The sequence below is a fragment of the Pelophylax lessonae genome (assembly GCF_965119305.1).
Source record: "Pelophylax lessonae genome assembly, chromosome: 6".
NCBI lineage: Eukaryota > Metazoa > Chordata > Amphibia > Anura > Ranidae > Pelophylax > Pelophylax lessonae.
The window spans coordinates 231,519,463-231,545,701 of NC_138773.1; the positions used below are offsets into that span (position 1 = coordinate 231,519,463).

The window sequence follows — 26,239 nt, forward strand, 5'->3', positions numbered from 1 at the left end:
GCAGCAGGGGGGGGGGGGGGGGGGTGATCTTCTTCTGTCGCCTGTAAAAGTGATCAAGTAGCTGTAAAGACCCTTAGTTCACTTTTACGTAAAAGAGAACAAAATGGCACTAGGATCATGGCTGTAGCTGCAACCATGATCCCTTTATAACTGCCTCAATTTGAGGCCATATAGATGTACTGAGATATTGGGGTGGTTAACATTTCTAACAACACTGCAAGTTTACCTTCTGTTATTACAAATGTCTCGATTATAAAATAAACCTGTCTGGTAACTGCACCCTATTATGTTGTCTATCACTAACGAGATCGGTGTCGTTTTTTTCTCAATTTTTTTTGCATGATTTACTGCTCTTCTTACAGTATTTCTTTATTACAGGTTGGGCCTGGATGGGATGAAAATGCAGGTAAACACTGTTTTGTATGCTTGTGAACTCTATTTGTTATTTTTGCATAGGGCACTTTGAATGTTAAGTTTCTGAAATGTTTATTTTGTACCGGTAGCTAGTAATCAGATTATACTTCTAACAAAAAAAATTATAAATGCTGCACAACTTATAATAATGTCCATCGCCAATAAAAAATAGTGGATATTACAAAATACACAAATTACATGTGTTTAAAGTCTCTCTTACCTTTCTTCATATACAGTGAGGGAAAAAAGTATTTGATCACCTGCTGATTTTGTACGTTTGGCCAATGAAAAAGAAATGATCAGTCTATAATTTTAAGGTATACAAGGAAGGTGTGATTTGGATCTCGCATCAGAGTGGTAGCCTCCATCCCAAATTTCATACAAACAGGAAATGCATTTGCCCGGGGGACTTTAGATGAGGCTACGCACTCAAAAATAACATGGTGCAGTGTTATACCAATAGTTCAAATGTTTTATTAAACAACCATATGGATAATAATCACATTCAGTAAAACCATGTTGGACTGATCAATAGTAAAATACATGTACAATGTGTACACTATAAAATAGAGTATACAAGTAACAGCATCAACATACATTGTTAGCACATACAAGCATGTTACAAAAGACATGATAAAATATAGCACCCTTTATACTCTGCGCGTTTCGCGAAATATAATTTGCTTCCTCAGGAGTAGGTGTACATCATGAATTGCACATATGGAGTGTCAAATAAAGGACGGAGCAAACATGAAGGCTCCATACTTACTAGATCAGTCTTAGCATGGAAGCACTGGAAACGGTGGTCTGCTGGAAGGTCTGACCCGGGAGCCGTGGGGGGGGGGGGGGCTCAGGTGGGCACAGGTGTCACAGGGAGAGCAGGACTGCTGGTGGCGAGGTGTGTGTCCATGTACCTAGATTTAGGTTGAAAACAACCCAAGAAGCCAATCAGTGACTGATATAAAAGAGTAAATATAAATAATGGTATAAATCGATCGACGTAAGTGATACTAAATGGCATAAAAAAGGCATAAAAATTGATGATGATGATGATTTGTAAGGTAGGTTTATTTTAACAGTGAGAGACAGAATAACAACAAAATAAATCCAGAAAAACGCATTTCAAAAAAGTTATAAATTGATTTGCATTTTAATAAGTGAAATAAGTGTTTGATCCCCTTTCAGTCAGCAAGATTTCTGGCTCCCAGGTGTCTTTTATACAGGTAACAAGCTGAGATTAGGAGCACTCTATTAAAGGGTGTGATCCTAATCTCAGCTTGTTACCTGTATAAAAGACACCTGTCCACAGAAGCAATCAATCAATCAGATTCCAATCTCTCCACCATGGCCAAGAGCAAACAGCTGTCCAAGGATATCAGGGACAAGATTGTAGACCTACACAAGGCTTGAATGGGCTACAAGACCATCGCAAACCAGCTTGGTGTGATTATTCGCAAATGGAAGAAACACAAAATAACTGTCAATCTCCCTTGGTCTGGGGCTCCATGCAAAATCTCACCTCCTTGAGTTTCAATGATCATGAGAACGGTGAGGAATCAGCCCAGACCTACACAGGAGAATCATGATAATGATCTTAAGGCAGCTGGGACCATAGTCACCAAGAAAACAATTGGTAACACATGCACAGGCCCGTCTGAAGTTTGCTAATGAACATTAGAATGATTCAGAGGAGAACTGGGTGAAAGTGTTGAGGTCAGATAAGACCAAAATCAAGATCTTTGGCATCAACTCAACTCGCCATGTTTGGAGGAGGAGGAATGCTGCCTTTGACCCGAAGAACACCATCCCTCAAACATGGAGGTGGAAACATTATGCTTTGGGGGTGTTTTTCTGCTAAGGGGACAGGACAACTTCACTGCATCAAAGGGACAATGGACAGGACCATATACCATCAAATCTTGGGTGAGAACCACCTTTCCTCAGCCAGGGCACTGAAAATCATCATGGATGGGTATTCCAGCATGATAATGACCCGAAACACACGGCCAAGGCAACAAAGGAGTGGTTTAGGAAGCACATTAAGGTCCTGGATTTTCCTAGCCAGTCTCCAGACCTTAATCCCATAGAAATTATGTGGAGGGAGCTGAAGGTTCGAGTTACCAAACATCAGCCTCAAAAGTCGAAACCTTAACGACTTGGAGAGGATCTGCAAAGAGAAGTGGGACAAAATCCCTCCTGAGATGTGTGCAAACCTGGTGGCCAGCTACAAGAAATGTCTGGCCTCTGTGATTGCCAACAAGGTTTTTGCCACCAAGTACTAAGTCTTGTTTTGAGAAAGGGTCAAATACTTATTTCACTCATTAAAATGCTAATTCATTTATAACTTTTTTGAAATGCGTTTTTCTGGGTTTTTTTTTGGTATTCTGTCTCTCACTGTTAAAATAAACCCACCATTAAAATTATAGACATTTCTTTGTCAGTGGGTAAATGTACAAAGTCAACAGGGGACGTATTTTCCTCACTGTAAAGTTCACAGTCTTATTCACAATCCACCAATGTGCAATTCACAAAGTAAAAATTAATCAATCCTTCACACTGTGCTCAGTGATTCCCACCACTGCTGTGCCTGCGCGTTTACCTCCAGATGTGGTCCTGTACAGAAACAGGTCACAATGGCCTTCCCTTTTGGGGGATCAATCCGGCTCCCACCCTGTTGGTGATATTGATGGTACACCTCCTTCTATGCTCAAGGTTGGTGGCCCATAGATCATCAAAAGTATAAAGGTGTTTAAGAGTTCGACCTCATGCCGCCCTCGCACTGCAACCAAACTCAAAAGGCCTAGGGACCCTTCATAGTGTAGTATTTCTTAAAAAACACTTTATTAAGAACAAAAATGCACTTACAATATAGTAAAAAAAATACTGGCCGCACAAACTGACAGCAGGGTTGGGCACCCGCATAATTTCTAGTTTCGATTGTCAATCAGGTCACCCGGCTCCGCCCTAATGGGTGCCGTCATGGTCACGTGACTTCTTCAGGGAATCCTAATGATTCTACAAACTATTTCCTTCAGACATGGGCTTTTTAGCAGTGCAGTGAGAAGAATGTAGCAGGCCATGATAACCATTCCCATTACATTTTTGTAGTTAGACAAATTAAAGATTGGTTGATAGTAGGGTTGCACCTATACCGTTTTTTTATCAGCGAGTATGAGTACCGATACTTTGCGGTGAGATTTGCTTCAATACAAAAATAATGGCGCAAATTGCACTACAAAGAATCGCATGTGATTGGAACAGGAATGCAGTGCGATTCCTGTCTGAATCGCACTGTGTGTGTGTGTGTATGTGTGTGTTGGAGGAGGTGAGGTGCTCACAAGGCTGGAGGAGAACTTCCGGGACCCCGTGGGTATAGGGTGGAAGTGATGTCAGCTTGGGGGTGGACCGCCTCTACATCTCCTCCAGCGGTCCTGACTTACTACCAGAAATTTACTGTGAGTTCTAAAAAAATTTAAACTGACTACACACACAAACACAGGAGCGGTGGAGAAAATTGCATGCGATTCTGACAGGAATTGCACCACATTCCTGTTCAAATTGCACGTGATTGTTTGCAGTGCAATTTGCGCCCATTCATTTTGTATTTATGCAAATCACACCGCAAAGTATCCGTTTCGGTATCGGCAGAATTTGAGGGAGTACTGATACTCACTCAAATGCTTGGTATTGGTATCTGTGCATCTCTAGTTTTTTCGGATTACTGAACCTTGTAAATTCATATTTACCCTAATAAAGTAGCCAAGTAATGCAGCCTGGTCAAGGACTCACCCCAACCCAACTTGTGATTGGACAGTGAAGAAGCAGAAGCACTCAGAGCACACAATATAATTGATCCGGATTGGCTGGTAGTATTTACCCTCCTTTTGCCACTGTGAATGCTGGTGTGCAGAGAATTTTAAGTGGTTGATGTCAAGACAAATGCTAATTCTAAGTAAAGGTGGATTTAAAGTGATTGTAAAGGCTCCTTTTTTTCTTTTTAAACAAACATGTTATACTTACTTGCTCTGTGCAGTTAGTTTTGCACAGAGCAGCCTGGATCCTCCTCTTCTTGGGTCCCTCTTCGCTGCTCCTGGCCCCTCCCTCCTATCGAGTGCCCCGACAACAAGCAGCTTGCTATGGAGACACCCGAGCTGAACTGCAGCTCTGTGTGTCCATTCAGACATGGGGCTGAGGTTCGGCCCCACCACCTCTCTCTCCTGATTGGCTAACTGACTTTGACTGACAGCAGCGGGAGTTAATGGTGCTTCTGCTGTGTCTCAGCCAGTCAGGAGGGAGAGTCCCGGATGGCCGAGGGACCCGTGGACAACGCTGGATAGAGATGGGCTCAGGTAAGTATTAGAGGGGCTGCTACACACAGAAGGCTTTTTATCTTAATGCATAGAATGCATTAAGATAAAAACCCTTCTGCCTGTACAACTCCTTTAATTGTTTTTTTTTTTTCATATCTGTCCAGACTTCAGCTTTAACATGGGCAGTTCTGTAATGAATTGATAAGGGGTCCACTGATTCCTGCATGCACATGTATGACTAGTAAGTCAGCATGTAAAGGTATCATAAAACATCATGGTTTTAGTCTCTTACCTTTATGCATTTTTTTTTTTTACAGGGAACAAATGGCTCTCAGCTGTGGGACACGGCCTTTGTCATACAGGCATACCTGGAGGTATAAAAGCTGTTGTAATTCTTGCCTTATCAAGTTATTTTGTTTTGAAGAGAGTTGGTAAGGGACAGAATCACTGTCAAAGTTTTATTGCCTTGCGTCCCCTTTGGGAAGATTTGGCACCACTTGCTGCCTTGTCATGCCATGACATACAGGGGTTCACTGGTACAGGAAATGATTATACATTTCCATAGTAGAGACATAGGTAGGAATAGGAAATTGATAATGCTTTTCCCCCTTTTCTATGCCATTGAAAAGTTGGTTTTATTGTTGTTTGTGTTTCCACTGGGGAGACAAATGGGGCATTTTCATGGAGACAGTAAGAAGAAATTTCTGTAATGGGGTCACAAACAGCTATACAAACATGACAGAAATGTTATATATGTGTGTGTGTGTACTCATGGTATTTTTTCTTTAAACTTGCAGGCTGGCGCTCACAAAAAGAAGCAGTTTCAGAAAGTGTTAGAGAAAGCACATGAATTTCTGCGCATTTCACAGGTACAGTACAGTGCTCACTAGGGGGAACTCCGTAACAAAAGATGATGGAATTTGGATGCACAGTGTAGATGAAAGAGATACAAACATACCAATTACTTATGTATGTTTTTGAAGATATGTACTTGATGACTGTGACACGCATATACCCACTTAATTTTTGTAATATTTTTAAGTACCCTAAAAGTAGGTTAATGCATAACTAGCCTCAAAAATGAAAATGGTCACCCTCAGATGTTTGTGTTGATGCAAATAAACACACTTGTCTTGCATTTTTGTAGGTTATATATCACCCAAGTTTAGATGTAGTAGCTGTATTCGTTTTCAATTTTTGTGCTACAAACATTTTCAGTAAGTACAGAAAATTCTTGTTGATCTTGCCAGCAATGCAATTTCTGTAAGATAAAAAGGCCCCTTTTCATACGGGCTTTCCAATCAGGTCTGCCTGTCAGTTTTTCAGGACCGGATCAGATGCTCCATGCACCACTATGAAGCAGCGCTTGTCAGCGGTGACATGTCCGCTGACACCCGCTGCTATCTGATCCGATCCTGTCTGTGAAATCCAGACGAATGGAAACCCTATTTTCCATCCGTTTGGAGGATCAGCTCGGATAGGATCGGATGAAAACAGACAGGCGGTCCGTTTTCATCCAATCTCCCATAGCGGAAGAGTTGGGATCTGACAGGTCCGTTTCTGCAAAATAAGCGGAGACAGACCTGTCATCCACCTGCTCAGCGGGGATCGGCTGATTGATCCCCGCTGAACAAAGCGGAGTCCACCGGGCAGAAAGCTCGTGTAAAAGGACCCTTATAAAAAAAAAAAAGGACCCTAAGAACCTTATCTTTATTGTATAATAAACGAATCCCATTAATCCAACATGTCATGAAGATGAACAAAGGGACACATGTTTGAAGTCCAACTTGTGTGAAAATCATGTCTCCCTTCATAGATACAATGGAGAAATAAGTGTAGACATGACGGACAGGGAGCATGTTATTCTTATAATCAAAAGGTAAAAATAAAGGAAAAGCAAATTCATACATCTCATCTAAGGACTAGTAACCTGCAATATACTGTGTGTGTGTGTGTGTGTATATATATATATATATATATATATATATATATATATATATTTATTTTATTTTAATATTTTTGAATAGGCTTTAGATATCAACTTTGTTTTTAGAATGTACAGAAATGTTTTTCGCTTGGACTAAGGTTTTTCTTTAATTAACCCACAAAATAGAAGCAATATAACAACAATGTATAAAGTTTTGTACATTGTCATTTGTAATTTGTGTATGCTTTTATGTTGCAGATACGAGATAATCCTCCAGAGTATAAGAAGTACTACAGACAAATGAACAAGGTGATGTGTACTGTGGGGTCTATAGCTATAAACGACATTGTAAAATTATCTTCGGCCAAGCTTTGCTCCCCTCAATTCTGCCATAACATCCATTGTATTAAAGTCATTGTAACTTCTAGGTTTTTTTATTTTTAAATTAACAAACATGAGCAGCTCCGATCCTCTTCTTCTGGGGTCCCCTGCTGGTGCTCCTGGCCCCTCCTCTTCTTAGTGTGACACCATATGAAGATGCTTCCTATGGTGGCACACCTGCGGGCTCGATCCCAAGCTACGCTGCCTACGTCCATAGACCCACACGGTGCAGCTCGGCCTCACCCCCACTTCCTTTGCACAGATTTGACTGTCAGCAGCAGAAGCCAATGGCTCCCACTGCCTCAGCAAAGCCTTTGACATCGGGGAGAGCTGCTACAGATGGGCTCAGCGCTGGGTCGAGTGAGGATTTGTAAGTATATGGGGGGGGGAGGGGGGCAGGGGGGCGATGCAGGTAAAGAAACATTTGTTACCCTAATGCAGACAATGCATTAAAGTAAAAAATGTTTAGGCTTTGGAACCACTTTAAGGCTATCAATAGCTTACTAAATCTGTGATTTGCTCCCTGATAAACCAGTGAAACCGAGGCAACAGAGGGTTCTGTATATTATTCTATCTAGGGACACCTGTTAATTATTACAGTATGGTCAGGAGAAAAGGGGGGAATCGTATGGCAGCAAGAGAGAACCTAATGGCTTTTTAAAAAAAAATATTACTTTTAGAAAACCCACAAGAGCCAATTTAATTATTCTGACTATTTGACTAAATATGAAATCTAATAGTTCACTTTGGGTTAGTCCCTTTCATGCACAATAATTGCTCTTTGCATTGCATTATTCCTATGCTTTCCTCTGTGAATGCTGTTTTTTTGTGAGAGTATCACTTCAATTCATTGACTTTGTGTCCTTCCACCAGTAGAATACTATTGAAGTAGAACTTAATGCAAGACTTTTTTTTTCATTTTGGATAGCATAAGTGAGGCTTATAACTAGGGATAGACCGATATGGTTTTTTCAGGGCCGATACCGATATTTTGTTTACAACGTATCGGTATCGGCCGATATGGGCCGATATTTTGTACATTTAAAGTTTTGAAAAATAAAGAAAATTTTTGGCACAAATCTGGTACTGAACATGTTAATGTTTGTTTAATGCTTAATGGCTGGCTTGTTGGCACCCTGTGGTGGGTGGCTGGCTGGCTTGCACCCTATGGTGGGTGGCTGGTTGGCTCCCTGTGGTGGGAGCCTGGCTGGCTCCCTGTGGTGTGTGGCTGGCTTGCTGGCACCCTGTGGTGGATGGCTGGCTGACACCCTGTGGTGTGTGGCTGGCTAGCACCCTGTGGTGGGTGGCTGGCTGTCTGGCACATTGTGGTGGGTGGCTGGCTGGCACCCTGTGGTGGGTGGGTGGCTGGCACAGGGTCTGTGGGTGGCTTGCTGGTACAGTGCCTGTGGCTGGCTGATACAGGGCCTGTGGGTGGCTGGCTGTCTGGCACCCTGTCTGTTCGGCTGGCTGGCACCCTGTGGTGGGTGGGTGGCTAGCACAGGGGCAGTGGGTTGCTCGCTGGCTAGTACAGTGCCTGTGGCTGGCTGGTACAGGGCCTGTGGGTGGGTGGCTGGCTGGTATAGAGCCTGTGGGTGGCTGGCTGGCTCGCTGGTACAGTGCCTGTGGCTGGCTCGCTGGTACAAGGCCTGTGGATGTGGGTGGCTGGCTGGCACCAGGCTGCTGTGGGTGGGTGTATGGCTGTGATACACTCCCGCGAGACTAGTCCCGACTCCAGACGAGGCTGTCCAAGACGAGGGAGGAGGCCTAAGAAGGCAGAATGACGTCACAAAAATATCGGCAACATCGGCCAGTTCCCGGGGCTGATACCAATATATCAGGGAAAGTGCATATCGGCCACCGATATATCGGCCTTGCCGATAATCAGTCTATCCCTAGTTATAACCCTTCATTTCCTGTCCCATATACAAAACAAGTGTGAGAAAATCTCTCCAAACTGATTGAAATTCCTGGTTGCCCCCAGGGACACTGGAACTAGTGATCCTATTAGAAGATTTCCCCTCTACTCCTGTTCTGGGGCAACCCAAAATTAGGGATTTTCTTATACTTTCACTTTTGGTGATAATGGTAAATAGAATGAATGGAGAGGGTGAATCTCCATAGCTGGAGCACAGACAGAAATAAAAGCGTGACGTGTTCTAATCCCTTTCTTCTCTATCCAAAAAGAAAAAAAAAAATTCCTTTAGTTAAACTTTAAATTACCATTAAGCCCAACATAAACATTAGCTGTATAAAAACATACAGTATCTACTAATGCTATTCAGAAATATGTACATAATTCCCCAAATCTCTAAAATTTTAAATATTTTAATATTATTTCTATGTTTGCTGCTGTTGGGGAAAGCCAAGTATACTGACCTCTTATTCTTTGGAGGAAGAGCACAAGTCAGATTTTTTCTCATAATGGATGACAAACTCTTTCCCAGAGAGAATCGGTGGAGAGGAATTCATGAGGAGTGTCACAGACATTGAATTGAATTATTATACTTTCCTTACCACTATTGCCACTAAAAGTGAAGTTTGATTGATTGCAGAAACGTTCGGAGCTTCCTCTAGTGACTAACCTATAATTATGAAATCACTATAGGAAAACTATGAAAGACCAAGCATTTAAAAATGTAAATGTCATACTGAAATTATGTTAAAGGATACCCCCACTTTCATGGGAAAATAAATTAGCAAATAAAAAAATATATAGCGCATACAATTGCGACTTAAGTCATTTTGTAATTGAAGGTATTAAAATGTACCTTTCCTTTTCAATCTGCAGCACTGTAATTTTCTGTGAAAAGCAATGCAATATGACTACATGGAGGTGTTTTGTACACAGATGGTCTACAGAACCCCCCCCCCTCCCCAGAAATGTCATTTCCTGCTTGTGTGATTGGCTAACTGATTTTCCCAAAAGTCTGCACTAAGATACAAATCAGATTTTGAGCATCCTCTGCAACAAAAATGTCATTTTTGGTGAGATACTCCCAAAGGGAAATTATATCTGAAGGGATGCAGACCCCGCCACTTCACTCATTAGAGCCCTGCAGGTGCAGGATAATTATAAAATCACTCCTATAAAGATTCAATATGCAAATGGACACAGACAAACAAACCGCTATTTCTTCAGAATAACAAAAGGTAGGAATCTGCTACAAAGTTTGTTAAAATAGATCACCCAGCGGGGAAGGATTTTTTTCTCAACAAAAGTGGAGTAACTCTTTAACATGTCTTTGTTGGATAGTCCAGCTATCAATGGGAGCTGCCAGAAGTCTGCCTATTGTGTATTTTAGAAATAGTTTTAATAAAAATGTAAAAAAGTAATATTTAGCAGTGAATGCCTCACACAGAATGGTGCCCAATGCACCACAGCATTTCAGGTCATGTTTTCACTCCAAAAAGTAATAGGGCGAGAGCAGATCTGTTAAGTTAAATATTGCAGCAGCTTAATAGCAGCTAGAATGGTGTGCATTGTTCTATACAGCATTAACTCTATGTCCCTCTGTTTTCTGTATGACAGGGAGGGTTTTCATTCAGCACTCGTGATTGCGGCTGGATTGTGGCAGATTGTACAGCTGAAGGTCTAAAATCTGTCATGCTGCTCCAGGAAAACTGCTCCTTTCTATCTGATCACATTCCAAGGGAAAGATTACGACAGGCTGTAGATGTGGTAAGACGCTTTTAGATGAGAAATGTCAAAACATTTTCAATTGTAAGCCCACATCCAGACATAAACAACTTGATGGAATCACTCGGAAGGAATCACTAGGAAAATAGCCATTTTTTTTGTGTTAAAGGACACAGAGAATGCTAAGAGAATGTTGTGGGTAAAGCCTCGTACACACGTACCGATTGTCAGCCGTAAATATTCGGCCGACGACCGATCGGCCGATTGTAGGCTTATTAGTATGATGCTTCCGACATCCAACAGCGCATTTTCAGCCAAACAGAATCTGTCGTGCAGGCATTTAAAATTTTTGTTGGCCAACACCAGAACGGCCGATTGTTCGCCAGTCAGTACAGATTTCGGCCGACAGACAGCCGATTAGCAAGACTGGGCATGCTCAGAAAAGAAAAAAGACAAGGAAAGTTAACCATCACATGACATCACTTCTGCAGTCGGCTGTTGTTGGCCGACAAAATTCGTATGCAGTCTTTTGCAGTTTTCAACAGACACGACAGCCCTGGACAAAAGACGGCCGATTGTTCAGCCGACGATCGGTACGTGTATACGAGGCTTTAGCCCCGGTCTACACTGCTGAACATATCGTGCGACATGTGGCTGATAAAATTGCATGAAAACACAAAACACTTTTATTTTAATCAATGCAGCAACAAAAAGGTTCCTACACTACTTTTCTGCAACTTTGGTGTGATTTGAGTGCCATAGATTGCAATGTTAAAACACAAAAGTCACCAGCAAGTTACAAGGAAATCGTAAGCAAGTCGCATGTCATTGGGGTCACAGCAGTGTGAACCGAGCCTTACTGTTACTGATCTCCTGAAAGTGCTAGCTGCCTGGCTGTTTCTGCTGCAGTGAACTTATTTTTACAATTAAAAGACCTCTGATAAACGTAAGACTTAAGCCTCGTACACACGATAAGATTATCGAACGATCTGTCGTCCGTTTTTTGTGGCACGCTAGACTGATGTGGAAAGTGAAGAGTTTATTTTCATACGAATTTTCCCGTACAACAGAATTCTACTTCAGAAGTGATGTCATGTGTTGGATTGCTTTGTATGTGTTCTTTCGTCTCTGAGCATGCCTAGTCTTGCTCTTAAGATTTTTTTCAGACGAAAACTGTACTAATGAGACGAAAATCGGACGTTGTATTTTACGACAAAAATTTTATAGCCTACACATCAGGATTTTGTCAGCCGAAAAGTCGGAGTTGGCTGTCGAAAGCACCATACTAACAATCTGAAAATCGGCAGATTGGTCGTCGGACGAATTTTCCCTTCAGATTTTCTTATGGTGTGTACGGGCCTTTAAGCTGGATACACACTATACAACTTTTGTTGTCAGATTTCCTTTAGATTTACCTTCAACTATGCAGTGCAAGGGCCTGACTGATTGCATACAAATTGAAAGTGTTTAGATATGACCTCATATTATATGGTTTTGGTAAATCTAAGGGAAAAAATCTTAAGAAAATTGTATAGTGTGTATGGCCCATTATGGGAAGTGTATGGTGTATCAGTTGTCTGCGCAAACTAGCAGTAAACACATGCTGGGCATCTGCTGAAGCACTGTGAGTTTAAGCTGTGACCAATATGAACAGGCCACTGGACTTATATACCTTCCTCCTAAGTAAACTAGTAACATTTACAGATGATCTAATGATTTTACAGCTTCTTGGCATGAGAAATTCTGATGGAGGATTTTCTACGTACGAAACAAAACGTGGTGGCCTCCTGCTTGAAATGCTAAATCCCTCTGAAGTGTTTGGTAAGTAGCTGATCTAAATATTAATATTCTGCACCCCACAAATGTGTTTTTTACATATCTTGTTGACCTCCCTGACAAAACACAGGGAAATTCAGTATTATTATTATTATACAGGATTTATATAGCGCCAACAGTTTGCGCAGCGCTTTACAATATGAGGGAAGACAATACAGTTACAATACAATTAAATACAGGAGGAATTAGAGGGCCCTGCTCGTTAGAGCTTACAGTAAAATTCAGAGCTCCCTCTAGCTGGAGATATGTAAATATCAATACTTAAATGAATAACAAAAATATGGAAGAGCAAATTTAAAGAAGTATTCCGTGAATTTTTTTCCCCCGTGTAGTGGGGCTGTGCCCACAAAGTATGGGTTAACTGCTGATTTGTGTTTAGAGGTGAGGAGAGCAGAGATATATTTCCTAACCCGCTGATCCTCCAAGTGCAAGACCAGTCCCTGCCGCTACTGTACCCCCCCCCCCCCCACACACACACACACATGCAGGGGGAGAACTGTTTTCTGGCGGACGATGAAGTAAGTAAGTATAGCCTTCCCGTGCACCCCTGGTCAAAACGAGTAGTTAACCCACAGCCCAGTGGTATGGGGAAAAAAAACTTTTCTTGAAATTCTACTTTAAATACTGTACTAATAAATCAAAATATGTGTGTGCTAGAAATACACCACACATTTAATTTTTTTTTAATTCCTTTATTTAGTAAGAGGTTGCAATACAAACAGAGTGAAGGCACATCAGGTAAAGATGAAACAGTACAGTCTGACAACAGCATCATAAACAGTGCTTCACCAAGGTTACCATAGCTGTAAAAAGAAAATAGTCCACTGGAACAGAAAGGTGGGATCAGCCCCCCCCCCCCCTGGTTGTGCAAGAGAACAGACATGCCAAATGTTACAAAAAATGGCATATTTGATAACAAGGAAACAACCTCAATATATAACAAACTTATAGGTGTCGGGTACCAGGGTAGTACCGACGGACGGGCTCCTGTACAGAGCAGGAGCAGAAAACTGTAACTCCAAACCATGGAGTCAGTCAGGGAATAAACAGGTAGCAGGGATAAAGGCTATAAAAGACCCCAGTCTCGGGGAGAAAGTGCGAGTAGGTACAGATGGGAGAGAAAGAGAAAAGGAGCAGGAAACGCGGGGCTAAAAGAAAAAAGGTAAAAGAGAGAAGAAAGGGGGAAGGAAGGGAACAGGAAGGAAGCTGAAGAGGCCGGTGGTACCGGGGTTCCCAGGCCCGTACCCCCCCCCCCCCACGCGCCCCCAGAGCCCTAGTCGGAGACAGAGAGCTCCCGCAGGTAAGCGTCTGTACATGTGAAGTAGTCCCATGGTCTCCATTTGTCCCGAAAAGCTTGTTCTTGATTGTACAAGGTAGCCGACAAGTCTTCCATGTCCCGAAGCTCCTTAACCTTGGAAAACCACAGAGACCTCTGGGGTGTATCAGGTGACCGCCAACAGAGGGGTATGCAGGCTTTGGCAGCATTTAAAAGCTGAGTAAGCAGAGAGGACTTGTATTTCTTAACTTGCCGTCGGGTGAGGTACAGTAAGCATGCGGGCATTCCCAAAAAATATTTAACATCGTCCCCGTGGCATCATTGCAGCGCCAGTATTTATCCGATACCAGAAGGAAACACCGGTGTAAGAAAGACGGCACCCTATACCAATGTGTGAGAACCTTGTATCACGTTTCCTGGATCTTAGTGGCGATAGAGGATTTATGCGCAAAGAGAAGGATCTTGTCTCTTTGGGATTTTGTGAAAGTGGTACGGAGGTCAGATTCCCAGTGGGCAAGAAAAGAAGGGGAAAAATCAGCAGGGGGATTGTTCAGTGCCGCATAAGCGACAAAAAGGGTGTGTCGCGCCGGTTCCCGACTGTGGCAGATCCGCTCCAGGGCAGTCAGAGGACGGGAGATACTGGGGAGGCGGAGGGTCCCCCGGAGGAAATGCTAAAGCTGGAGACCATTCCAAAAGTCTAGTGGAGGGTCCACGGTTCCCGATAATGCCCCCACGGAGAGGCCACCGTTACTTCCCAAAAAGTCCACAAGATGGACACGGCCCGCGGCAGTCAAGCCACGGAACCCACCGCCATCCAGCCCGGGAGGGAAATCCGGGTTGCCCACCACAGGAACCATAGGCGAGGGGAGCGGGGAGACCGTAGTGTGCAAAAACGTGTCTCTGACAGCAGAGAGCGTACATCCCAAAGTGGGATGATCTCACAACTCCCCTGGGAACCTCACATTTTCTTTAACAAGCATTAATACATTATTTTTTCAAATATCTAGTTTGAACAAATCCTCACTTTGATTATGTTGTCCTAATCACTGTATACATTTGCAAATAGCCTCGTTATAAAGAAAATATATCTATTTCAGGGAACATCATGATTGATTACACGTATGTAGAATGCACATCTGCTGTGATGCAATCCTTGAAGCATTATCAAGACTGGGATCCTGACTACCGAACACAAGAAATCAGGTAAGCAATCACATACCCATGGAGAGGGGCTGAAATACAAACGGCTCAATTCAGATAGCCTTTGGGGTTGATTTACTAAACCTAGAGAGTGCAAAATCAGGTGCAGCTGTGCAAAGTAGCCAATCAGCTTCTAACTTCAGCTTGTTCAATTAAGCTTTGACACAAAAAAACTGGAAGCTGATTGCTTTCTATGCAGAGTTGCTGCCGATTTTGCACTCTCCAGTTTTAGTAAATCAACCCCAGTATTTTCAGTTGTTTTCCTCAGTCCTTAATTACAACGTTTTATGTAAATTACAAATATTTTTTGGTACCTTGTTAGTACATCAAGTGGATACTCTTCCTTCTCAGCATGTCACTTGTATTCATAAGTCTAAATCTAAATCAAGAGGAAAAAACCTTCGCTATCATAATACAATTAAAGCTGTCATTGTTTTCTTGCATGTAAGCTGTGATAACAGTCTCATAGTTAAAATATATCGAAGGGGAAACCCAGAAAGTGATTGAAAAATAGCCCTACTCAGCTCCGACATAAACTTACCTGGATAATGCTCAATGAACGTATGTCGGCCATGCTGAATGATAAAATGAAACAGTTTGACAAAGTATGGGAGCCGTGGCTCCGCTGTCTCACTGGTAGCAGCTAATGGAGCCTGGGGCATCGGGATTTCGGGGACGTGGGGGGCGGGGCGGGGTCCTACTAATTCTCTTCCTACTACTTTTTCTCTTTCTTCTCTCTTGCTATTCCACTTTGTTCCTATCTCTTTGACCTTATGGATATGTACCGTTAGCCCACTTGAATTTTCTCTCATCCGAAACCTACGTGTGATTACATAAGTAGCACTGGAGCTGGGATACAGCAGTGGGCTGAATGGGGGGCTGATGTTGGTGGGGTTTTTTTTTTCCTTTTTATTACTTTCCACATTTTTAGCCCCTATTACTCGCAGTACTATGATGCTCGTATTCCCAATACTTGTTCTTGTTTGGTATTGCTCTGTTACCTGTTGAACTGCTTATGGATTTCTCACTCTCCCCAGACTGCGGTGCATAGCGACTGCCTACGCTGCGAGTGTCTATTTTCTATTTTATTATTTCGAAATTGCTGTAGGACAATTGTGACTGTTATGCCTATGTTAACGGTATTTCTTTCTGTACCTTTGATGTCCTTTTTTTTTTCTTTCATGAAAATTTCAATAAAAACCATTGAAAACAAAAAATATCCCTACTCTCCACTCTCATATCACATAGTTTAGTTTGGTGTATACAGTAATACAGATAGACAGTCAGCTTTATGTTCACAATGATACTTCCAATCGTGAACACATTTTGGGTGTGCTAAATGCTACATTGTACCAAAAAAAAAAATCATCATGAACATTATGTTGTGCTTGATGTACTCTAATCTGTGCCACTTTGGGCTCTGTTGTACATGACATACTTGGACTGCCCTGCTCTGTATTTTTTTCAATTCATTTTTATTGAAATTTTTTTTTTGTAGACATACATTTGTTAACAGGATACAACACACAAAAAAACAAAAACATACTAGGAAAAAAAATGTAAAAAGAATAAAAAGAAAAAATATTTTTGTAAGATGTAAATACAGCTGCACAATGATACATTATACAAAAGTAAAAGACAGCCTCTTAGCCTATAGAAAGCTTTAATTTCAGCGGTTTATGGATATAACACAACCCCACTCTTTACATTTTGCTTTTAATGATATACTTCAGACCTTTCCACTTTTCTACACTATGCTGTAAATGGAATACTCCAGACTGACTCATTAGTACACTAGTCTGGACATGACATACTGTAGACTGCTTCATTCTGTATGATGCAAGGTATGTTACATGCTTCTGATATTTTCCATGGTAATTAGAGGAGGCCTCAGCTCCCTGGTCATATATTGATCGAAAAGTAGTGACATCCTCCATACCTGTATGTCTTGCTTGTTCAGTACAGTTGGTGTTCATGTGTAACATATCGCCATATATGTGCTGTAAAACCTTGTTTGATCGTCATTTTTTTTTTCAGCGATACTCTTCAACGTGGGCTGGATTATTGTCGCTCAGTTCAGAGAGAAGATGGCTCCTGGGAAGGGTGTGTATTCATATAAATATATTTTATTGATCAAGGAACAAATTAAAGAATCTAAATAATTAGTGTCCATCCTCATTACCCCTAAATTTGCTTCCTGTGCTGTGCTGAAATAGGAAGCAACTTGAGAAAAACATAGTGAATAGGGAAAATAATAGAGGAAGCAGATTTCCATCATGCATGGACGTCATATTTCCATTTTTTTCAAGGGGTCTTTTTCATTCAGGGCTGCTGTAGGGCAAGATATGTCAATGCATGGACAAATGTTGTCCTCTGTGAAACATGTAATATTCATAACATCTCTTCTGTCTCTTCCACAGAAATTATTCAATAAAAAAGGTTAATGTGACATCTGTATGAACATGGCTTTATACTGTCTTTGTTTTGCAGGTCATGGGGTGTTTGCTTTACATACGGCATTTGGTTTGGACTGGAGGCCTTTGCTTGCATGGGATATAAATTCTCTGATGAGTAAGTACAGATTGGACATCAAAGACAGCAAGCCAGATCTTTTTTCCATCATGCTTTTATTCAAAACTGTATGGACACATTGGCAGGTTAACTGGCTCCTGTCAAAACTGGTCCTAGTATGTGAGTGCGTGTATGTTCACTATACATGAAAGGTAGGGACTTTAGATTGTAGGTTCTTTGTGTTGGTGTTTTATAAATATCTGTAAAAAATAAACTAGATTATGAATGGAATACAAGGGAATGTGCAACAATGGAAAATGAAAGATTTACAAATAAATAATTATGTGCAGTTTATGCATAATTACTCTTTTCAGTTAGAAGATAGTTACACTCGTGTTAAAATGTGTAAATAGTTTTGCCAATCACAGCCAAGGGCCTGTATAAAAGAGGTGTGGGATTTTCTTTGTTTTGCCTATTGTAGAGTTGGTTTAAGTGCAAGTTAGCAAGGACATTTTTTTTTTTTTTTTAATTTATTTATTATTTTTTAAAAGAGAGACAGTACACATATATTACATGCAATGAAAAACACATCAATTTTTCCATTTATATATCACATCCCTTCCCTTGGTTTCCTTCTATTTCCCCTCCCTCCCTCCCTCCCTTTCATACTATTTTTCCTTCTCTTATTCTCCACTCCATTTAGTATATTCTCTTGTTTTTTTAAACTCCTTCCAATCTTCCCATATATCACCCCATCCCTCTGTCTCATCTTCCTCCCATTCCCTTAGGTATTCCAGCGTTCTTATTCTCTCTACTCTCTGTACCCAATCTCCTATAGTTGGTGCTTCTTCTTTCTGGCAAAATAATGGTATTAATAATTTTTCGGCATTCATCAAATGGGGTATCAGTGTCGTTTTATATTGCCTTATTGAATTTTTTATGCCATGGAATAAGCAATACCAGGGTTCTTCCAGGATTTCTATTTTCGCTATGTTTTTAATTAGGCCTAGGATTTCCTTCCAATACTTACTAATTTTTGGGCATTCCCACCAGTTAGCAAGGACATTTAACCTCATTCTCTATCATATCACCTTGTTTCTCTGTACCTGTTCAGGTGCCCAGAGATCAAAAAGGCGTGTGATTTTCTGCTGTCACATCAAATGAAGGATGGAGGCTGGGGAGAAGATTTTGAGTCCTGCGAGGAGAGGAGATACGTTCAGAGTGCAGACTCTCAAATACACAATACATGCTGGGCTCTGATGGGACTAATGGCTGTAAGGTAAGTTTATGCAAAGATGTTTACAATGTTCCTGGTATGGAGTTTTGCTCAGGTTTTGAGGTTATTGAAGTGTGTCTGCCACTTTTGAAGCAAAGTCACACAGAATAGAAAAAAGTCACTTTTTTTTTTCTTTTTAAAAAAGTCACTTTTACTTTTTAAACTCACACTGCCATTGCTGAGTAAGCAGTAATGAAAGAAAAAAAAAACAGCACATTTGTCTTCCTTATTTAAAGAAGATTTTCAGATATGGATTTTTTTACATAGTACACTTGTCCAGCTTGGACCCATGTAACGATGCATACACCATACCTGTGGGATATCTCTAGAAGCTAGTATTCACTGTAGTAGGCACCCCTATTGCAGTGATCTCTGCTAACTTCCGGGTCTTGTGCCAAGTGGCTTCCCTGCTGCATTGTGAACACAGGAGGTCAGCTGCTTGGCAGAAGCACCAGTCAGAGAATGCTTTGCATTTTCTGAATGAATGCAAAGCATTCTCCAGTTGGATGCAGTGGAGAGTGTTACATCATTGCCCCTCCTCTCCATCTTGTACGTTCTGCAATTACTAAGAATGCAAAGCGATCTAGAAATGGTGCCCGTGCAGAGTGGCTGACTTCCTGTGTTTACAATGCAGCAGGGCAGACACTCGGCAGATGACCCAGAAGCTAGTGGAGATCACTGTAGAAGGGGTGTCTACTATAGTGATTTCCAGCTTTTAGAGGTAACTCACAGGTATGGTATGTGCATAGTCACATTGGTCCAAGGTGGAGCAATGTGCTACAGTATGTAGCAATATCTATACCTGGAATTCTTTTTTAAAGAATATTTAAACCCAAGAACTAAAATTGCAGTATATTGCAGCTTACCGATTTCCCTAGATGTAGTGGCTGCATTCATTTTCAGCAAATGCAGAAAATAACAATTGAACTTGCCTGAAATGCAGTGTCATTGTCATTTCCTAAGAGCTTAAAGAAAACAACATTATCTTCCTTCTGTAGGGCTAGGTTCACACCTGTGCATTTTTTAGCACATTTTCAAAAGCAGAGAAACTCACGACGGTCAATTTAACATGGTTTCCTAAGGGTGATGTTTACATTCATGCAGTTTCCTGCAGTGCATTTTTGGAAGAGGTGCAAGGACTTTTTTCATACAGGAAGGTGAATTTTTAGGTCCATGAACTTTAATCAAAGTGCATGAAAAACGCATGTACATGCGTTTTATATAAGATTTTTGTGTTTAACAACCAGTCTCTTACTCCATATAAAGCATAAATATGGATAATATCCCCCAGATTGGGACTATGACGGGTAACGACACAGGTGGGTATAACCAAAGAAAAAGGTTTATTTGTTATAAACACAATAAAAAATATATATATACATTAATTGGCAAAAGGGCCAAAAATATTACACAATTGCACAATTTTGAAAGACAACGTTAAAAATTGAGCGACTCTTTATATTGGTAGATCCAAAGATTATTTCGACATGGAGGAACCTGTAATGTGGTCTTGAAGACCCTACGCGTTTCAATTATACTCTTCTTCAGGGGTATTTTTAGACCTTGGTTCCAATTGATTGTTTTATAACTATTTTACATTGTTCTACAAAGATAGAAACAAAATTGTTAATTTTATATCATAGTACAACTTCTAGTTATGTATCATTTGTTTTTAGTTGTATATTATTCACCATATCTCATCATATACATACCATGTCTTTTTTTGGTCATTCGATCTGTAAAGAGTCGTATTTAAAAACTTGATCGTTTTAGCCTTCCCCAGAATCACATGCCGGGAGATGTATACGTGGGTTTGTACTGAGAATTCAAACCATTCCTACTCAATCCAACAAAGGGAAGAGAGAGATGGGTGAGTCAGTACTGGATAGGAAGCCGAGATAGGGACAGAGACGTGGGACGGAAGCACTAAGTCACTACAAGGGGTCCTTACCCAAAAAAGAACACCAGCTTATTCAGTCCGCCATTCTAAAAAATTAAGTTAGAAAATATAAATGTTGTATTCTTATTTGTTGGTAACATACTTTCTTAGTTAGAAAATAACAGTATAAAGAGATGTATCTCTTAACCTATTTAAAATTTAAATCAGGTTTGTAGGATTTTAGGTTTACATATTCCTAGATCTTGAGTAATCATTTAAGTATTATAATAGAAATGTGGGTTAAAAAATAAAACCAGATAGATATCATCTTGCAGGATATAAATTGTTCCCTTTGCAAAATACATTCGTGCTCTCAAAGGGATGCCTACCTTATACAGGTATGTTGTCAAGAAAGGAAGGAGGCTTTGGAGGGTACGACAGGTCAAATAATCACACTTGCCAGGTATTTTCAATGGCCATATAATTTCCAAAGAGACAGAGGAGACATCTATTTCAAATGTAAAGTTATGTGTCAGTAGGTAAGTATGTATTTATTCATACAACAAATTTGGTGTATGATTATAGTCTGTACTTCTAAAGAAGAAAGTCAGACCAGAAAATGCATCTGTCTATAAGTATCTTCAGAAGTTTTTATATTTCAAAGATTACCTCCTGGGAAATATCAGGCCGATTGCAGAGTGTGTGTCCCTCTCCTCCTGTGAGTGAAGAAATGCCTAAATGGTTGTGGGAGGAATGGCTTTTTATGTCTGAATTTGTGAGACTGGATTGACTGATCTAAAACAGGTGTATATGGTGGGAGGGCCCCCTGAGGGGGCGGTGCGGAGGGGGGTCCCACGGGATGCCAGCCAATCGGGGCCAGCCGTCATGATACGTCAGGATGGAATCTGACCGTCACCACGGCAACCCCGCCGTCAACAAACCCGGGATCGCGATCCGCATCGCTCCCCCACCGACGCACGAGAGGGGGAAACAGGGCGGTCAGTTTTGACCATCCTGACCCGCAAAGCCATCCATCTCTAAGGCATGGATTGCCAGAGATCGGATGGCTTACGCGCGCCGGGCAGCGACTATGCGGACCGCCCACTTTGGAACCGTCCCATCTCCGCTTCCTCCAAGGGCGGATGTGATGTCACACGTTGTGTGGCTTACCCGATCTTTCCGCATACAAGTCCCAGAATGCCCCTGGGGAGGCCTACGATCTGTATGACAAATCATGGATTTAAAGAAAGCAAAAGGAGAGAAAGGAAGATGTAAATAACAACATACATTGGACATAATGTATTATCTAAACCATACAATGTATCTAACTATCGTTTTGAAGTTTGTTGGTATTTACATTATTGTTAAATATGTATAACAAAAGGGATGTATTTCCACATCATGCAGGTATATTGACAGGATTTCTTTGTTATTATTATACATTTACATACATTGATGGAGATAATATACATTCATGGATATTAATGCTAATAATATATCACTAAATACAAAAAATTATTCTATAATACAGTATTGCACTTCTGATTTTATTTTGCCTATCGTATCTTGGGTCATGATGTCACGAATGATATCTTTGTTGTCACTTTCTTGAAACAGATATGCCTGCTAAGTTTAAAAATAAATAAAATGAAATGAAAGTATAGGATATGTGGTCATATTGTTCCCCAGTCACTACATAAATTCCCAGGGAACTTTTTGAGTAGATATAGCCCATGGCATCAAATGTTTAAAGCGTGACATCATCACCTAGATCTTTAGGCATAACACAGGCAGAGATACAAGAGAAAAAAAAAAAAAAAAAAAAAAAGGAAGGGGGGGGGGGGAGGGGAAAAAGGATTTTTTGTTTCTCTTTACTTTCCCTTCCCTTTCCTTCTCTTCATCGTTTTTAAAGAGAAGGGAAGGGAATAGAGGGACATGGACCATGGGACCTAATATAGGATTTTTTGTTTTAAGTCATTTTCCACTCAGATTTTCCCGATACGAATCCCTCCAGGAAGGGCTTGTATGAGATCATCTCATTCAAGCCTGGAGGTGTAGTGGCTTGAAGTCTGAAGATCCATTTTTGTTCTTTTTGAAGGAGAATTTTGTTCCAGTCTCCACCTCGAATACCTATATGGACCCTATCTAAGATGATGAAGGAGATTTTGGGGAATCTCCCATCATGCATCTGGATGACATGTCTGCCTAGGGGCAGATCTGGATTTTTAGTTTTCATTGAATGGATATGTTTGTATGCTCTCTGCCAAAATTCTAACTTAGTTTTTCCTATGTAGAAAGAGGGGCATTCACATTTAAGCATATACACTACCCCTTGGGTCTTACAGTTTGCAAAGTGGTGTGGACGGTACAACTCTCCATTTGGCAATTTAATGCCCTTCCTTACATTCATGAATTGACAGTATTGGCAACCCCCACATTTAAAGGTACCATGATATTTACATGGATCCTTTGAGGGTCCAGTTTTAAATTCGCTAGCAACAAGCTTGTCTTTTAACGATGTTGCACGTTTAAAGGTAAAATGTGGTTTTTCAGAGACAAATTGTTTGATGTTTGGATCCATTTTGAGGAGGTGCCAATATTTTTCTATGATACGTTGGATATCTCTTTGCTGATTAGAGAAGCGCGTAATGATGCGAGGAGTGTCATCTATCTCTTTCTTTGTCCGTGTTTTGAAAAGGAGTTCCTGCCTATTTTTTTCGTTGGCTTTATGAAAGGCTTTTTTTAAACAGGATTTAGAATATCCTCGATCTGATAGGCTTTTTCTCAGATTATCAGCTTCTTTTTTGTAGTCCTGTTCACGTGAGCAATTTCTCCTGATTCTTAAATATTGACTAAACGGTATGGAATTTATAAGTGGTTTTGGGTGGAAACTGCTGGCGTGTAATATGCAGTTCCCTGCCGTTGGCTTTCTATATAGATTACTTCTTATAAAGCCCTCTGAGTCCTTGATTAGTTGAATGTCTAAGAAGGTAATCATCTCCGGATCCCAATTTGCAGTAAATTTTAGGTTGAATGTATTGTTGTTCAGTTTTTTAAGGAACTGATCTAGTTCAGTCAGATTACCGTCCCAGATCATTAGGACGTCATCGATATATCTTAGCCATATTATGGCATGTTCCATACCATCACTTCCAAAATCCCCCATATGTAGGGAGCGTTCCCACTCCCCCAGGTACAGGTTTGCGTACGATGGGGCACAACCTGTCCCCATCGCAACGCCCTGTACCTGGAGGTAGTGGGAACCATTGAAGGTGAAAAAGTTGTGATGTAAAATAAAATTGAGAGAATCCAAAAGAAAATTGTTTAGAGGCCAATCATATCGACAATTTTGTGACAATATGTGTTGGATACAGGCCAAACCTTTGTCGTGGGGGATGGAACTGTATAGGGCCTCGACATCGATAGCCACCAGATATGTTTGTAGGGGAACTTGTATTCCCTCTACATTTTGAAGCAGATGAATAGTATCTTTTATATAACTCGGTAGACCTATAACATATGGGCGTAAAAAATTGTCTATAAATTGGCTGAGATTTTCGGTTAGTGAGCCATTCCCTGATATTATTGGGCGTCCTGTTGGTTGCGATAGACTTTTATGCAATTTCGGAAGAGCATAAAACGTGGGAGTGCGTGGTATTTTAGTGCGCACGAATTCCCAATCGTTTTTGTTCAGGACATTCTTGGTTCGGGCAGTATCCACTAGGTGGTAGAATTCTGTGTAGAAATTTTTAATTTTTGATGCTGTAATTGGTTTATACCATTCTGTATTATTTAGAATTCTCATGCACATACTGACATAGATCTCCTTGTCCAGTACGACAATATTACCGCCTTTGTCTGATTGTTTTATGACAAGGTCGGTATTATCTGATAAGTCCCGTAGTGCTTTTTGTTCTTCTCGTGATAGATTGCCCGTAGATTTTTTTGGTTTAATCTTTTTTATTTCATTAGTGGTGAAATTGACAAAAGCTTGCACATTAGGATTGGTATTTAGTGCCGGAAAGAAATCTGATTTCTTTTTATTTTTATCGGTGGCTATCGATGTCGAGGGATCTCTATTTTGTGTGTCCTCACCCACTAGAAGGACTTCTAAATTCACTTGATCAATAAGGTCAGGGGGATCGTTTTCATCGAGGAGGCTCACTAGAGTATTTACTGCCTCTTCTTCTTTTTTATCTAGCTGGGTGTTTGGCTCTGAACTTTTTTTACTGTACATTTGTTTTAAAATTAATTTTCTGGCAAAAAGTTGAAGGTCCTTGATGACCTCGAAATTATCTATATCTTCATTTGGACAGAAACTTAATCCTCGCATCAAAACGCGCCTCTCTATATCATTCAAAGGGTAACTCGACAAGTTTACAACATTTAAATTAGAGCTCATATCTTTTTTATCATCGACAACTTGTGTTAGCTGGGTGGCAGAGGGTCCACAAGAGAGCGGGAAAAACCCGGAAAGGAAGTAGACATAGATTCAGACGTGTTGCCTTCATGAATGGAAGGCGTGTTGGAATTGTGAGAAATAGGGGTGTCACTTCGAGACGGAGGTGGAAGAGATAGTGAGGAGGAGGCCAAACCACCCGTAGTATTACCTGTCACCAGTGAAGTTTTTGAAGATGGAGGTGCATGTGTTGCTTTTTCAGTGATTCGTTTTTTATATTGGTTTTCGTGTGAGCCCTCTTCCTGAGAGCTGCGTTTCTTTTTGTTTCCATGCTTTATGCGTGTGGGAAGATCAGACCTGTTATAGAGAGAAGAAGTTGAAGATGCATCAGATAGAGAAGAGTAGTCTTCCTGTTTTTGGGGACCTCTATTTCTTTGAAATTGTTTTTTGATTGGATTTCTTATTGTGTTCCATGTATATGCTCTTTCATCATTAAAGGCCTTTATATCTCTATGTAATTTTTTGTCTTTTTTGATAATAATATCTTTATTGTATTTATCTAGATGTTCATCAAGTTCTTTTTCAAGTCTTGAAAATGCAGGGTGGGTCTTTAGTTTTGAGAGTTGTTCATATACGGTCTCTAATTCCTTCTCAATCTCTTTCATTTTCTTTTTATATTGGACTGTCAGAAGTGCCATCATATCCTGAGAGCATCTTAACAGGATTGTTTCCCATTCTTTTTTGAAAGAAGAGTCTGGGTTTTCCAGGGTGGGGAAAATCTGTACTCTTAGTCCAAATGGTGCTACATTATTGAGATTATATTGCTCAAATGAATGTGTATGCCAATAATATGATGACTTTCTCTCCAATAGCTTTCTAAGATTGAAAAATATTGTGTTAATTTCTGAATCTTTTTTCTCTTTGTTTGAGAAATCAAGGTAAGCCTGGGAGACAAAGGTCTCCCAGCCCTTACCTCTGTATCTCATCATTGTTCCAAATATATACTTCTTTGTATGTTGTAGATTAATTACTTATTTGCGCCAACAACCACAATGAAAAAGGAAAAGGGGGGTTTGGGTGTCTTCCACCCGGTTATATAGATAACAAGAGGGGTTGTGGGAGTTGGATAGGTTTGAAAAAGTGCTGGGTCGTTTTAAACCCTCATCCCTTTAGCTAGTATAAAGCATAAATAT

At 40.7% G+C, this 26,239-nt stretch overlaps 1 protein-coding gene across 2 annotated transcripts in view; it reads left to right on the plus strand.

Moving 5' to 3' along the window:
• Positions 1-26,239, plus strand: part of LSS (lanosterol synthase) — a 119,103-nt gene that overhangs the window by 85,280 nt on the left and 7,584 nt on the right. For both annotated transcript variants that reach the window (XM_082260376.1, XM_082260375.1), the window contains exons 11-20: positions 379-406; positions 5,042-5,098; positions 5,522-5,593; positions 6,910-6,960; positions 10,562-10,711; positions 12,394-12,490; positions 14,879-14,984; positions 17,019-17,084; positions 17,472-17,552; positions 18,607-18,771. In XM_082260376.1, coding sequence (XP_082116502.1) covers positions 379-406; positions 5,042-5,098; positions 5,522-5,593; positions 6,910-6,960; positions 10,562-10,711; positions 12,394-12,490; positions 14,879-14,984; positions 17,019-17,084; positions 17,472-17,552; positions 18,607-18,771 — 873 coding nt within the window. The remainder of the gene's footprint in view (positions 1-378; positions 407-5,041; positions 5,099-5,521; positions 5,594-6,909; positions 6,961-10,561; positions 10,712-12,393; positions 12,491-14,878; positions 14,985-17,018; positions 17,085-17,471; positions 17,553-18,606; positions 18,772-26,239) is intronic.